Here is a 15,589-nt window from a genome sequence, read left to right on the forward strand (position 1 = left end):
GTGAACAGTAGGGCCCTCAAACGCCCTGCGTCCGGAGGCCCCACCTCCGCCTCGGCCCTGAACAGTGCCCCGCGCCGACAGCAGGGGGCGCGCAGGTGTAAAGAGCGGGCACCTGGCCACACACCTGTGCGGAGCCCGTCTTTCCCCCGCTCCTCACGCAAGAATGGCGAGCTCGCCGCCGCCGCCGCCGCTTCTATTGCTGGCTCTACTGCCGCTGCTGCTAAAAGCTTCTGATACGAATTCCTCTGTTCCCATGGGCAGCTCCACAGGTAAGAACAGGTGAGATCCGGCTTCCAGGAAGCTGGAGGGGGGAGCGGCCTAGTCGCACACCTGGTGTCTGGGCACCTCCCTCAGGCCACACTAGTCTGCCACCGCCACCCCCGCGCCCCCAGCCCGGAGCTGTTGCTCCTCCTGGAAGCAAGAACAGCGGGAGCACCAGCCCCTCCACCCCCCACCCCTCACCCCAGTCCTGAGGGTGCCAGGCCTGCCACCCCAGCATTACATGAACAGCAACAGGCTGGTGAATGCCTCCTACCCAATTTGAGGTTCCGTTCCCAATCTCAATTTCTCTTAGGCGCCCCCAAAGGGAGAAGGGTGAGAACCCAGGGGCCACGGGGATGCGGGCGGGAGAAGGGCTTACTTCCTGGTCACTGAGCCTCGGCGGCTCCCAGGGTAGGCTCTTGGCCCCCGACTTAATTTCTTTGTTTCCCTATAAGACAGCTCCTGGGGTGGAGAAGAGTTGGATTTCTCGCATCCATGGCCCCCATCCATTCCATCCCATCAAGCCTCTGACCAGTGTCCCAGCCCCAAACCTGGAATATCAGAGTGGAGGCCACCACAAAATGAGACTCTCATAGCAGACAAAAGCTTTACTCAGAAGGACCACATAGCTCAGGAAACTGAGGGTCAGACAAGCCAAATTTCCCAGCCTGTGCCAGACCCAGATTAAACCAGCTGACTTGACTCATGCCAGCCTCCTGGTCTAGGAGTCTCTGGGCAAAGCAAAGTCCTGGCACGGCGCATAGACTCAGCCCCATTTCACCTTCTGGTCGGCTCTCCAGCAGCTCATGAGCGCCCTATCTGTGCCAGGCACTCAGCAGAGCTTATGTCCTCCACAACGTCCTCTTTCCAGTTTTCCCTAGTTTGCTTTAGAAGTACAACTCCTCAGAGGTCTCGCTTGGCTTGGGGTCCACTGTGGCCCCTGAGTCATCTTCATTTCAGCTGAAACCTCTGTCATCTGGATTTCTTCTCAAAGAATGGTAGGAGACAGTTTGAGGAGGCTGGACTCTTAGTCCTTGACTCCTTGGAGGTTTTGTTTTGTGTTTTACTCTATTTTTAATTGAAGGATAATTGCTTTACAATATTGGTTTCATTTCTGCCATACATCAACATGAATCAGCCACAGGTGTACATATGTCCCCTCCCTCTTGAACCTTCCTCCCGCCTCCCATCCCTTCCCACCCCTCTAGGTTGTTAGAGCCCCAGTCTGAGTTCCCTGAGTCATACAGGAAATTTCCACGGGCTGTCTGTTCCACATGTGGTGATGCATATGGTTCCGCGCTACTCTCCCCTGGAGATCGTTGAAAAGCCTTCTTACTTCCCAGTCACTGTGGGCCAGACACTACCATTGTGAGCCTCAGTTCCCCACCTGTAAAATGATGATAAAGTCAGGCCAGTATACCATGCCTCCTTCTAGACTCATCTGTCATCCCCTCAGGAACTGGGAAACCGGTTAGAGAAATAGGGTCTGCATGTGGACCCAGCCCCCTCCTGAGGTCAGGGCCAGATGTTATTTCCTCATTTGTGCTGCTTAGGGTGAGGCAAGCACAAAGATCCACCCAGGGCAGAGCGGATTGGGTGCGGCGAGATATGGTTGATGAACGGACTTGCAATCAGTTACGTTTACCAGCAGCCTGGAGCTGGGAAGGAAGTAACTGTGGGAGGTGGCCCATGAAATCTTTACCCACCCTCAGCCTGGCCCCTGGGCCCTAAGCTAGGGAGCAGCTAGAAGAAGGTAGCAGAGGTTCCAGAGTCTTATTGCTCAGTTGTGTCTGACTCTTTGTGACCCCATGAACGGCAGCACGCCAGCCTTTCCCGTCCTTCACTTTCTCCCAGAGCTTGCTCAAACTCATGTCCATTGAGTCGGTGATGCCATCCAACCATCTCAACTTCTGTCATCCCCTTCTCCTCCGCCTTCAATCTTTCCCAATATCAGGGTCTTTTCTAATGAGTTGGGTCTTGGCATCAGGCGGCCAAAGTATTGGAGCTTCAGCTACGGCATCAGTCCTTCCAATGAATATCTGCTGACTGTTCTTAGAGCTCAGGCCTCAGTGCCCCCATTAAAACCTTGAGTTTAACCATGGGGACCTTCCAGGTACCTGGGAAAGCAGATTAGGGTCGATACTCTCTGGGAGCTCAGAGGTGGATCTCTGCTGCCCAGCGTCACTGAGTATCAGACCTGCGTGAGCTCTCAGAGACTCTGACTTTCTGTGATGTCCATTTTACAGATAAGGAAACTGAGTCCCAGAAGGGTTCAAAGAGTTGCCCAGCATGCTGCCTGGGTTGGCAGCCATTCCCTATATCCAGAAGAGTTCCAGAGCCCTAAAGAAGAGTAGGGGGCAGGGAGGGTCCACCCCAGGCTGAAATGCTGGCTGTGGGAACTCAGATGAGGAACTTCAGATACGAACACCTCAGTTTCCCAATAAGCACTCCCACTGTGCCCTAATCCCTCCAAGTCTCCCTAAGTGGTGGGTGCTGTCTACTGGCATAATAGGGAAAGAGGCATCTGGCTGGTTGGGGCCAGGGCTGCATATCCTTGTTCCTAATTATCTCCTTCCTACACCTCAATTGTGTTTTTTTTTTTCCCCACATGTTACAACCTCAGAGATGGACAGCTCGACTTCCAAACCTCTGACTTCTCCCTTCAGCAACAGCTCCCCTACTGTCTGGGAAAACCACACCAGTCAAGAGAGCCCAGAGACAGGCTCCACATTCCATCCCAACAGCCCTAGTTCAGAGGCCACAACCTACCACAGCCCCTCAAATTCAGGGACAACCTCCACCACCCAGCCCACCTCCTCACAACCAGAGCCAGACACCCACCCCAGCCCTGGCTCCCCCAGGTCGGAGCACACCGTCACCTCCCCCTCCAGCGCCCTGAGTTCTGTCTCCTTGGCCACCCTGCCTTGGAGTCCCACTCACCCCAAGCCCAGCACGCTGCCTCCCTCTGCGTCCTTGGCCACCACTGACCGGACATTCGAGACATCTGATTATGGTGAGTATTGGGACATTGGGGCCTGTAGGGGGATGGAAGGATTGAAGGCAGGAGGAGAAGGGGATGACAGAGGACGAGATGGTTGGATGGCATCACCACCCCAATGGACATGAGTTTGAGCAAGCGCTGGGAGATGGTGAGGGACAGGGAAGCCTGGAGTGCTGCAGTCCATAGGGTCGCAAAGAGTGGGAGGAGGCTGAGCAACTGAACAGCAAGGGGGTATGATTGGGGGTACCAAGTTGCAGTTCTGGGATTGACCACCAGGGGGAAACACAGTCCTAAGAATGTGCTGGGAAGGGCCTCTTCCCCACCCCACCCCTCACCTCCCATCACCTAAGCCTCTTCAGACCTTCATCCCAAGCACATGTTATTAAGCACCTATTGTGGGTCAAGTCCTGTGGGAAACGGTTATGTTGGAAGATAGGTTATAAGTAAATTTGTTTATAAAAGAACAAAGTAGAGCAGGATAAAGGGTCGAAATGTGAGTGCAAAGGATTTGAAATTTTAAAAGACTACTCCGCAGAGGTCTCAGTTTGAAGGAGGCGAAGGAGGGAACCATGCCGGTACCTAGAGGGAAACAGGACGGGCAGTGAGCACAGCCGGTGCAAAGGCCCTGAGGTAGGACTGTTCCTGGTGCATCTGAGGTGCCACCAAGAAGTGAGGTGGCTGAAATGGGGTGAATGGGGTACTAGTTGGGGTGGTGAGGGTGGGGAATTTGCAGAGTGTGGTTATACGGAGTCCCTGGGGTCCACAGAGGCCAAGCATTTTTTAGAGGCTCTAGAAAAATCTATCATTCAAAATAATGTTATCTCCAAAACATGCAAAGAAGAGTGAAAACATGAAGTATAATAACATTTTGCTATAAATTCAATAACACTTTGCTATAAATAAAAACATTTTGCTTAAAGTCACAGGATATAAAACCATCTTTACAAAGCGTCACGTTTTGTACATAGCCTCAGAAAGTCACTGCATTTGGGAACTGAGTTTTAGGTTGAATTTTTTTTTTTTTTTCCCCACTTTGCAAGAACTCCCAGAAATGGCCAACAATGGCGTGGGAACACAGCAAACAAAGCGAATGCCTTGTAGACAAACATATTCAAAAGAAAAGAAAGAGAAAAACGAAAGTGAAAGTTAAAAAATGTGCTTGAAAAGATAGTCGGAGCAGCCACTAGAGAGGAAAGTAAGCATCGCGTCCTGAGAAGGGACTTAAAGGCCCTGGACTCTATCCTTCCAGTGCAGGAGATGTGGGTTCCATTCAGGGAACTAAGATCCCACATGCCTCTCGGCACAGTGAAAAAAAAAAAAAAAAAGGCCCTGGGGCCCTGGTGTGTCTCAGTCTTAGAAGAGTTCCGGTGCCGTGGCTGACTCAGGGCTCCTCCCTTTAGCTCCAGGTGACTCTGAGGCTCTCAGGTTGCACAGGAACCCTGGTGTGGTGGTGGCCGTGTGTCTGCTAGTGTCTGCTTTGCTCATCGGAGGTGTGATCATGGCAGTGAGGCGCTGTCACAACGGGGTTTCTGAGTTCCAGAAGCTGGATGAGGTATCCATGGTGGGGGGAGGCTGGGCTGGGGTGGGGGTGCCCTCTCAAGCAGGGCAGGCCCCTGCTGCAGAGACTGCTGGTCCCTGAGCACCCCCTCGTGTGTGTTCCTCCTTCAGGGGCTTGTGAGTCGAAGGTCTTCTGCCCACCACAGACTGCCGTGATCTTCCATCTTTGAAGCTGAGGGAGAGGGACTTGGATGAGGCTGGGGCATCTGGCGAGGGGCAATAAAGCCCCTGTCACTCCTCCGAGGCATCTTGAGTCATAAATTCATTTGACAAACATTTTAGAGTGTCTACTCTGTGCTGGGGTCACCATGGGGACCGTTTCTCCACCCTTATGGAGCCCACAGTCTCAAGAGGGAAGACCGACGGCGGCCAGGTAATCAAGTGATGTAATTTCAAATAGCTGAGGGCCACACAGTGGGGTTGCAGCTGGAGCCCAGGGTCCTGTGTGCCCAGGTTTGCCGAGAGGGCAGGGAGGTCTCTCTGGAAGGTGATAGTTTTCCCTGGCCATACCGTGCAGCCTGTGGGATCTTAGTTCCCCAACCAGGCATTGAACCCAGGCACTCAGTAGTGAGAACATGGAGTTCCTACCCATCGGACCACCAGGGAGTTCCCTGGAAGGTGATATTTGTGCTGAGACCTGAAAGAGATAAAGGGGCCGCTGTGGGGACACCAGGGAAGGCGTGCCTGGGGGCAGGCACAGCAAATGCGAAGGCCCTGTGGTGGGTAGGAAACACTCGGGGTGTTTGGGAAACAAGGAGATGAGTAAGGTCAGAGCGTGAGGGAGGGGCATGTGGAGCACCAGGTGGGCTTAGGAAAGAGCCTGAGTTCTAGCCAGAACACCGTGGGGGCATTTTCATGCAGCAAGTGCCAACATCCAACTTCAGGTCTTTAGGAGGGCAGATCAGCAGGGAGAGAGGCTCTGCGGGAGGCAGGAGCAGCCTGTGCAAAGGCCTGGAGACTGGACAGGGCCAGAAGCAGGCAGAGAGCAGGGAGTCACAACAATCCCCACCCCGCTACCCCAGTCTTATGGTCCAGTGGTTAAGAAACTGCCTCCCAATACAGGGGATGTGGGTTCGATTCCTGGCTGGGGAACTAAGATCCCACATTCCAGGGGGCAGCTAAGCCCTCACGTGGCAACTACTGAGCCTGCACATCACAGCTAAGAGCTGACGCAGCAAATATAAATAAACAGCTTAGAAGCCACCACTACCCCCAACCCCTCCGTTATCTCAGTCCTGTTTCCCAAGGTCTGAGCCAGGCATCCACTCTCTTCCCTCCCATTGTACAGGAGGGAAAACTGAGCTCAGGGCAGGGCAGGCCTGGGGCTCAGGCTCCCGGTGGTTATGGGCTTTCCCTTCTAAAGGGGACCTTCCAGGATTCTCTAGCAGCTTGGGACATGGAGGCTTCAGGCTGGGTCTTACCCTTGTCCCTTGGCCACGATTCAGGTCTGGGTTTACCGTGCAGTGAAAATGGGTGGTCAGAGGGGCTGGGGGTCAAGGTCACCCAGAACATGGAGGTGAAGCCTGCCCTCAGAAGGGTCACGCTCTGGTGATTCTTGGAGGCGGAGGGGACAGCAGGGCCTCCTGGGCAGGCGGCAGGTCTGGTGAAACATTAACTTGTGGCAGCTTGGGAGGTGGCCTTTCCCCTGGCCACAGCGCCCCCTCACCCCACAGCCCCTCCTGGAGGCCCCCAGTTCCTGCTGCAGCTCCAGCCCCCACTGTTCGTGAAGTGAGTGTCAACCAGAGGACCAGAAAAGGTCATCAGTCTGCCTGGGGCAGCAGGGCATGACAAGTAACTTTCCCAGAGCCTCCAGGGACGCCCTGGAGGCCATCTGCATGTTCCTGAAGCCATTCTCGTGGACTCTGCTGTGAAGCCCGGGTCCCAGACCCCAGGGACTGGGGTAAATAAAGTCCTCCCATCCTTTTTCTTTTGGAACAGTTGCTTTTCAATGTTGTGTTGGTTTCTGCTGCGCAATGAAGCGAGTCAGTTTCATGTATACAGACATCCACTCAGGGCTTCCCTGGTGGCTCGGAAGGGAAAGCGTCTGCCTGCTGTGCGGGAGACCTCGGCTCAATCCCTGGGTCGGGAAGATCCCCTGAAATGGTATCCGCTTAAGAGGGGGGCAAAGCAGGAATCGGCTGGGTAACATCACTGACTCTATGGACTTGAATCTGAGCAACTTCCAGGAGATGGTGAAGGACAGGGCAGCCTGGCATGCTGCGGTCATCGGGCTCGCAAAGAGTCAGACAGGAGTTAGGGACGGCACAGCAAATCCCCTCCCTCGTGGCCCTCCTTCCCACTCTGCCACGCCACCCCTCACAGGGCAGCGAGTTGAGCTTCCTGCGCTATACAGCTCTTCCCACTGATTATCCGTTTAACACACCGTAGTGTATGCATGTCAACCCTAATCTCCTAATTCGTCCCACCTTCCCCGAATCCCCCAATTCTGGCCTCAGAACTGCGCTTCCCTCTGCCTCTCTGCCTCCCTTCTCCCTGTTTCTCTGTCTCCATCTCTTGCCGACTCTCTCTCTGGGTCTGTCCTCTTCTCTCGCTGTCTCCCTCCCTCTCTCAGCAAACACGGGAACAATTAAACTTAATGCCTGCCCACTCCGGGCTCACCCCACCCCCCTCTCTCCCCGCACAAACACAGATGGTCAACGCTCCTGTCCACTCTGTCTCACACCTTCTCAGTGACCCTTTCACCCCTTCCCAGTCTCTCTGCCTGCCACTTCCGGCTGGGTCCTGAGGGTAGCACGTGGGTGTGGGTGTGTCCTGCTCAGGGCTGGCGCTCAGACAGTTAAGGGGCTCCACCAGGGCCGGGACCCTGGGCTGCCTCTTGGGCAGGCTTAGTCCTCCCTGCCCCCCCCCCCGCCCCCGCTGGGTCACAGGACTCAGTCGTGGCAGTGAGCTCAGACCTACCCAGGCCTCTCAGAACTTGTGTGAGTTTGAGGGGTTCCCAAGTGGTGGGCTGGGGTCCCTGAACTGTTCAGAGCTGGGCTGGGAGCTAAATGGACAGCCCATGGGGCCAGGGGACTTCTTCCTGAGGGTCCTGATGCTCCAAGGCTGCTGACTCTGGGAGGGAGTTGGGAGGGGCTTGGGGAGTACGTGTGGGTGCCAGACCCACTGCCCCTGGACGGAGGCCCCTGAGGAAGGCTGGACAGTTGTCCTACACTGGCGCCAGTGGCCTGGCCCAGGCTACCGTGATTGAGTGTCTTCCAGGAGAGGGTGCAGGCTGTGGGAGTGGGCTCTCTGTCTAGGGGAGTCTCGCAGGGGAATAGCTGGGCTCCCGGAGCCCAGAGATCTCATGTTCATCTCCCCAGGTACAAAGACGCCTCGGGCTTCCCTGAGGCATAGCAGAAGGTGCTCTCCTTCCCGCCAAGCAAGGTGAGCAGGAGGGGTGGGGCTGTGACTGAAGCGGGATGGTCTTGTGTGTGCTGTGGGGGCAGAGGTCCCAGTGCTTAGGAACACCCAGGGCAGCCTGAAGACCTACTTGCAGGTGAGGAGAGTGAAGCCTTGAGAGGCCACGAGGAGGCTGCTTGCTGCAAGGACCCAGCCCCTGGCTGCAGCTGTCGCTGTAAGGGCAGGAGACCAGTGGAGGCGGTTGAGGGGAGGGAAGGCAGTAGGGTCCCCTTGGGTCTGGATGCAAGGTTTTGCCCAAGGAAAGGGGGTCTGGGTGTCCTCAGTCCAGGGTGAGGAGAGTGTGAAGCCTCTCACACTTCCTTTCTTTACAGGGCAGGGAAACTGAGGCAGGAGTAAGACAGTAGTGAGTGAGGAACTGGGAAGGGGCTGGATTTGAATCCCAGGTTACTGCCCGAGCGGCTGGGACACTCACGCTCTGTGAGCATGCATGCTAAATTGCTTCAGTCGTGTCCAACTCTGTGCGACCCCATGGACAGTAGCCTGCCAGGCTCCTCCGTCCATGGGATTTTCCAGGCAAGAGTACTGGAATGGGGTGCCATTGCCTTCTCCGCTATATATGCTAGTGTTTAAAAAAATAAAATAAAAAAAAGCTAAAATTATGTGGCTGGAGAGAAGTCAGTATGAGGTGGTCCCAGCAGCAGGCAAGGTCCCACACAACTTACCTTGCTCAGCCATGCCCCAGCTGCTAGCAAGTGGAGGAGAAAGATGAAGGTGACTCCAGTTTACACGAGGAAACTGACAGAGAGGTTCTCTCTCCTGTAAGCTGAGTGGCTGAGTGAGCGTGAACCTGAGTCTTCCAGACCCTTTTCTGAGCTCTGAACCCCTGTCAGCTGAGACGACTCCCCAGCTGCTCCGAGGGCCCAGGACACTCCCTGGCTGCCCTCTTTACTGTGGTGTGTCATCACACAGCCCTGGTGAATCCCAGCAGCTGTCTCCCTCTCCAGATTGCACCTGCCTTCTCTTTAAAGTGGGCATCTTTGACATTCCCTGAAACACTCTTTCACAGTATCAGGCATTCCACTTGCACGTGGGGTGCCTCCTGCCCTGGGCCTGGGGACATAGGGACTCACAGGCTGGGCAGACAGACCTTAAACCAAGAAAAAGGATATCCTCTGAAGGTGGGTGAATGTGATTGAGGCTTCCCAGATTGGGCAGGGAGGGCTTCTCTGAGGAGGTGACATTTGAGCTGAAGAATGGATGTAAAGAAGGAGCCAGCCACGGGGAGAGCTGGGGGCAGGGCAGTTCCTACAGAGGGCACAGCCTGTGCAAAGACGCTGAGGCAGGTTTAAGGGAGCAGCTATGACAAGGCTGATGGTGCTGGGGCAGGTAGAGCGAGGGGAGATGGAGGCAGGTGAGAGGCAGTGGCGGGCAGGGCACGTGGGGCCTCTGGGGCCGTGATGAGGGGTGTGGGTTGTGATCTAGGGGTGCTGGGAGCCACAGGAGGGTCAGGAGTAGGCAGGGAACAGATTGGAGGCTAGTCTGAGAGGCAAGACTAGCAGCTAGAGCTAGGGGATATCAGGATTTCAGAGACAAGAGAGAGCACAAATCAAGCCAGCTTCTCAGCCTCTCTGCAATCTGCCCCCCACCCCCCACCAGGCCTTCTGTCCCCACTCCAGCCTCTCAGTGAGGAAAGCAATTAGTCTGGAATGGCCAGTTTATTAATCTGCAGCTGAGAGGCCCAGAGGACCCTCCCCTCCCCCACCTGCAGCTCTGAGAGTTCCACCCTCCCGCCACCCTTCCCCTACCCTCACTCTGGATGAGGGAGAGGCAGCCGGGCTGGATCCTGGGAGTCGGAGCTTGCTGAAGAACCACCCGCCCCAACCCACTGCAGGGCTACTGACAGCTCCCTATAGGCCCTGGCTTGTCTATTTCACCCCCAAACCAGCCATCTCCCCACCCCAAAGAGCCCAGATCCAAGCTTCAAGCTGCCTCCTCTGCTTTCCCCTGGGAGACATGTGATGCTCAAATGGAACCTGGATTCACCAGCTCTTTGGGGCTTCCTCCCAGATCTTCCCCATCTGGGTGGTGGTTGCCCCACCCACCCAGAGAACTTCATGACTAGTCACCCATCAAAATCATGAGTTACCTCTGAATCCCCTTGAACATCCTATAGCTGTGGCCTGTCTCTCAACCACCAAAACATGTCCCAAATCCACTCATGGGCCTCAGGCTGGCCCATGTCCCCCCCAAATGCTGCCCCAGCCTCTATTCTCCCACAATGGACCCTGCTCCCTAGCAGGCACAGGAGGCTCCTTAAAAACTTCCCTGGTAAGTCAGTGGATAAGACTCAGTTCTTGATTCAGGGGGCCCAGGTTCGATCCAGGGAACTAGATCCCAAATGTCACAGCTGAGACCTGGCTCAGCCTAAATAAATAAATAAAATATATGTTTTTAAAAAAATCATAAAGCAAGTGGTGTATCTTGAGAGCTCTGAATCCGCACCCAGAAGCAACACCCAACTCATCACCCCACCCCTGAGGCCCCACATCAATTTCCCCCCAACTCATCTCCCCGCACTCCATTCCCGCCTCCCCTCACTGTCCTCCTAACCGGCCAGCTTGGTCCCACCTCAGGGCCTGTGCATGTTCTGCCCCCTCTGCCTGGCACGCTACTTCCCTAGCTCTCCCCTGGCCAGCTCCTTTTTCCCCTTTCCAGTCTCAGCTCAAAGTCCTCTCCTCCAAAGACCCTCAATTACGCCTGAGCAACATTAACGGCCCTCCCCCAGTCACACTCCCAGTCCCTGGCATGGTTTCCTTTTCTTCCTAGCACCATACAAGCTATCTTATTGTATTCAATGAATAAATGAATGAATATAAATGTGGGCAAGTGATTTTCCCATCTGGAAAACAGTTTCCTGAAGAAGAGGGAGCTGGCATCTCCATGGGCCTCCCGCTCTGGGAGGAGCCCATTGTTTCCATGTCCCCACCCTCAGCTTTCCCTGCACATCCTCCAGCTACCAGGGATCCTCCCTGGGGAACCTAGGATGGAACACTTCGATTTCTGCACTAGAATTCAGATGCCCCTGGGAGAGAGGGATGACGCGTGTGGGGGGAACAGTCAGGTGTCCTGCATCCTGGGAGGATAAGATTCATGCAAAGAGCTGAAGGGAGAGTGGGGAGTTGAGCTGCTCCCAGCTGCATGACCCTCAGCAGCTCATTTCCTCTCTGAGCTTTAACATCCTCCTCTGGGACATGGGAATAAGAGGGACCACCTCACAAGGAAGGAAGTGAACCTAGAAGAGGTTCAACTGATGTCCCCTTCTCCCACCTTCTACCCCATCCCCCCTTGCCCTGGCTCTGGCCCAGATTAGCCTTCTAGTCTTGGCCTTCAAGGCTTCCCCGGTGGCTCAGTGGTAAGTAAAGAATCTTTTAGCAATGCAAGAGTCATAGGGGTTGCTGGTTCAGTCCCTGGGTTGGGAAGATCCCCTGGAGAAGGAAATGACAACCCATTCCAGTATTCTTGCCTGGAGAATCCCATGGACAGAGGAGCCTGGCAGGATACAGTCTATAGGGCTGCAAAGAGTTGGACACAAGACTCAAGTGACTTAGTATGCACGCACACTTGGATCTCAGTTTCCCCGTCTGAATATTGAGTCTGGCGGTGGGGACACACTCACTTGTGTGGTGCAGGGTCAGAGGCGCAGAAGGCTGGTTCTGAGCTCTGCCTCTCCCAAGTCCCCATTTGTGCCTTTGGCTCTTACCCATATCCCCATGGCCGTGGGTTCCAGTTTTGACGCTATTTCCTGGGGTCAGCACTGCGGATAGTTCCCAGACTATGGCTGGCATATGCCTGCTGGACGATTCTGTAATTAGCAACTCCAAGGAACCCGTGTGGATTTCATTACTGGTTGACAGATGAGGAAACTGAACCATGCTTGGCCTAGACCATATCACATGGATTGAACTCAGATCCGAAGACCTGGAGAGTGCATCAGTTCATCCCGATTCTGTTTGATTTATATATACATATATTCTGGCTATGCACAAAGTATGTGGGATCTTAGTTCTCTGACCAAGGATCAAACCCATGCCCCTTGCATTGGAAGCTTGGTGTCTTAGCCACTGGACCACCAGGGAAGTTCCCTGTTTGATTTTTAAATGTCTCAAGTGTTTACCCAGAGCACGTTTGCAAACACTATCTCATTTAATTTTTCCTGTTCAGTCCTTCCAACAAGAAACCTCAGAATCCAGAATCTCATCTCCACCATTTCCTTACCACCTGCAACCTTGGGCAAGTTACTTAACCTCTGAGCCTCAGTTTTCTTGTTTGTACAGTGAGGATAATTGTACAAAATGGTCTCATTGTGTTCTTGTGAGCTGATCCACGAGGGATCCTTAGAACACAACCTATGTGGAATGAGTGTGTAAGGAAGAGTAGCTATTGGTCCTGTCACTATTCCCTTGTTTATTTACTGCATGTCTTATCCTTATACTTTAATAATAATAAGACATGCTAGAATACCACTACAGTGCATATTATTATAATAAATGGTGATATATATATAATGTTATAAACAATAACTATACTATATATAAATTGATTGATAAAAAATATTTTTTCAGTGCCTACTGTGGGCCAGGCACTATTCATATCCTGCAAGGTTTGAGATCCACATCCCCACTTCATCGGTGAGGTAACTGAGGCTGAGAGAAGGAAATTCACTGAGGGAAAAAGAAGGATGGAGATACAACTTTCTGAGGCAGTCCAATCTGGACTGACAGAATGTCAGTTCCTGGAAGAATGTTTTCTGGAAGAAGCAGAATGTGCAAAGTCTTGGAGTCAAGGGGATCAGGTGCATGAGCTGAACATAGATCAGTGTGGCTGGAAGGTGGGAGGGGAGCCTGGAGAGATGGGTAGGGGCTTGACCACACACGACCTGGTGAAGACATCTCAGAGGCTCCTTGTCCCCAGGGCTCCAGAGAGCTCCCACGCCTGCGAACTTGATCATGTTTTGCTGCTGTCTCCCCAGCCAGTCCGGGAGCTGGCTGATTCTGGCTTGGCCCCCATGAGCCCCTTTGGCAATGGTGTCATCCGGACATGCTTCTCAGGGACCCCATTGCTGCCGCGACTGTCACACTGCCTCAGGACCGCTGCAGACATGGAGCCCAGGGCCTGTGTGCTGTTCAATATCGGGGCTGGAGGGAACTAACAGAGCCACGGCCTGGCCCCAGGCAGGTCAGGAGGCTTGTGGGGATTGAGAGGGCCTGTCCCAGGAGAAAGAAAGTGCCTTGTCTAGCTGGACCTTTCTTTAACTTGTTCAGCAAACATTTATTAAGCACCTACTGTGTGCCAGACCTCCTACTGGGAATATAGCCATGGGCCTGTAGGTGTTCACAGGATGATGGTGGAGATAAACTCATACTAACTGGAGAGATCAGGGTGATAAGGGAGCCCAGAGGAGGCTTCCAACCCAGCACTGTGGAGGGAGGGGGAGGGGAATGGGACGAGGAAGGGCTGCTAGGAAGAAGTGGTATCTAAGCTTAGCCTAAAGGATGAAGAGAGGTCAGCCAGGAGGAAGGCAGGGAGTGGTGGCCTATTTGCTAAGTCATATCCCACTCATGCAACTCCATGGACTGTACCCTGCCAGGCTCCTCCGTACATGGGATTTTCCAGGTAAAAATACTGGAGTGGGTTGTCATTTCCTACTTCAGGGGATCTTCCTAACCCAGGTATTAAACCCAGGTCTCCTTCACTGCAGGCAGATTATTTACCAACTGAGCCAGAAGTGTATGCCAATTAGAAGAAACAGAATGTCTGGAGTCTTGGACTCAAGAGGATCAGCTGCGTAAGTTGAACATAGACCAGTGTGGCTGGAAGATGGGAGGGGAGCCTGGAGGGGTGGGCAGGGGCTTGACCACCCAAGATCTCATGGGATATAAGGGGAGGCATGGGTGGGTTTTCAAGGGAGTGAGTTGATCAGATTGGCATTAAAAAAAAAAATTCCCTGTGGCTACTGTAGGGAGCACTGTCAAGAGCAGAAGTGAAAACAACAGGAGTCCAATTAAGACACCTTGACAGTTCTAGGCAGTAGATAGTGATGCCTGGATCAGGGTGGGAGCCATTGGCTGGAGAGAAATAGGCAGATTCAGAAGTTATTTATAAAATAGACACACCAGGCTTTGGTGGGCACCAGCAGTGGGTAAGAGGAGGGGATCTGGTGTGGACAGCTCCTGGTCTTTGATCCTTCACATATGACATTCCTTTTCATCCTTGTAACAAAGCCAAGAGATGGGAACACCATCATTATCCCCATTTTCTGGAACAGAAACAGGTTTGGGGAGGGAAAGCAAGAGCTAGCCAGTGGCAGAACCCACATCCCCCACCACTGGACCAAGCTGTCTCCCACTATCAGCTTTGGAGGGCAGGGGACTGAGCCAGATGTAATGGACAGAGAGGAGCAACTTGTTTGGCACCACCCAGCAAGACATGGCAGTATTGTAGCTGGAGCTCAGTCTGTCTGATTCCCTGGTACAAGCATTTTCTATTCTTCCCACTCAGGGACACAACTAGGGTAGAGGATAGACAGTCTTTATGGGAAATATCCTTGAGATGCCCTTGTGAGCTCTCTGAAAAGATCGGAGCTCTTCCTACCCCCAAATCTGTTGCACCAAATGGTCCCAGATACCTCCCTGCCTAGGCCCACACCCACCCTCTTACACCTGCTCTTGCCCCTGTCTACGTCTGCTAACCACGATAGAAAATATGCTCACCCTCCCTTTGCTACTTCCCAGAAAATTACCCCTGAGATTAGAATGCCTGGTGAGCAGGGCCTTGAGTTTCTAGAACTAGGGAAGGGAGGGGCAGGTCTGAGATTTGAGAGCAGGAATTGTGGCTGTAAGGAGGGGCCCAGGGCGTCATGGGGCAAATGAGATCCTGCCGTTTCCGCTGAGGGTCTGGGCGTCAGTGTGGTTATAAAAGAGTGCCCCTCTCTACCCACCCCAACCAGAGGCAGCTTCTTGTGTGCACACCCCAGGCATTGGAGCACCCTTCCCTAGCCCTTCCCCATTTCTCTTTACTTCTCTGATTCCTGCCCAGCATGTATGGGGCTTTTAAGATCCCAAAGAGACCCGATCTGGGGCTGAACTGCTAAGCCTACCTTCCTCAGCAGAGAGACCGCCATCTGTGCCTACCTCTGAAGACTAGAGCCCTTGATTCTGCTTCCAGACACCTCTTTGCTACAGTCACAGGGGAAGGCTGAAGACCCACTACTGCTTTGAGCATTTCCTGGGCCATCGACGCTCTGGTCTGGAGGTCTTCCTGAACCCCTGTCTGTCTTCCTGCCCTGCCTTCAGAACCGACAGGTCGCGGACAGCTCCTCTCTGTCTCTGCCACTCCTGAATCTACTACACT

At 53.7% G+C, this 15,589-nt stretch overlaps 1 protein-coding gene across 1 annotated transcript; it reads left to right on the forward strand.

The window, feature by feature from the left end:
• The first annotated feature begins 137 nt into the window (after window positions 1-137).
• CIST1 (colon, intestine and stomach enriched 1) lies at window positions 138-5,095 on the forward strand. Its single transcript, XM_004008420.5, has 4 exons — window positions 138-269; window positions 2,885-3,274; window positions 4,663-4,814; window positions 4,931-5,095. Exons 1-4 carry the CDS (start codon window positions 164-166, stop codon window positions 4,973-4,975), a joined length of 693 nt encoding a protein of 230 aa, XP_004008469.3. The 5' UTR covers window positions 138-163; the 3' UTR covers window positions 4,976-5,095.
• Window positions 5,096-15,589: the final 10,494 nt, after the last annotated feature.

The sequence above is a fragment of the Ovis aries genome, chromosome 5 (genome assembly GCF_016772045.2).
Source record: "Ovis aries strain OAR_USU_Benz2616 breed Rambouillet chromosome 5, ARS-UI_Ramb_v3.0, whole genome shotgun sequence".
NCBI lineage: Eukaryota > Metazoa > Chordata > Mammalia > Artiodactyla > Bovidae > Ovis > Ovis aries.

Excerpts from the sequence above, each read along its gene's own strand:
- CIST1 (XM_004008420.5), top strand. The coding sequence starts at position 164 with ATGGCGAGCTCGCCGCCGCCGCCGCCGCTTCTATTGCTGGCTCTACTG. Across the intron at positions 3,275-4,662 it reads ATTCGAGACATCTGATTATG|CTCCAGGTGACTCTGAGGCT; the intron begins GTGAGTATTGGG and ends TCCTCCCTTTAG. Across the intron at positions 4,815-4,930 it reads AGTTCCAGAAGCTGGATGAG|GGGCTTGTGAGTCGAAGGTC; the intron begins GTATCCATGGTG and ends TTCCTCCTTCAG.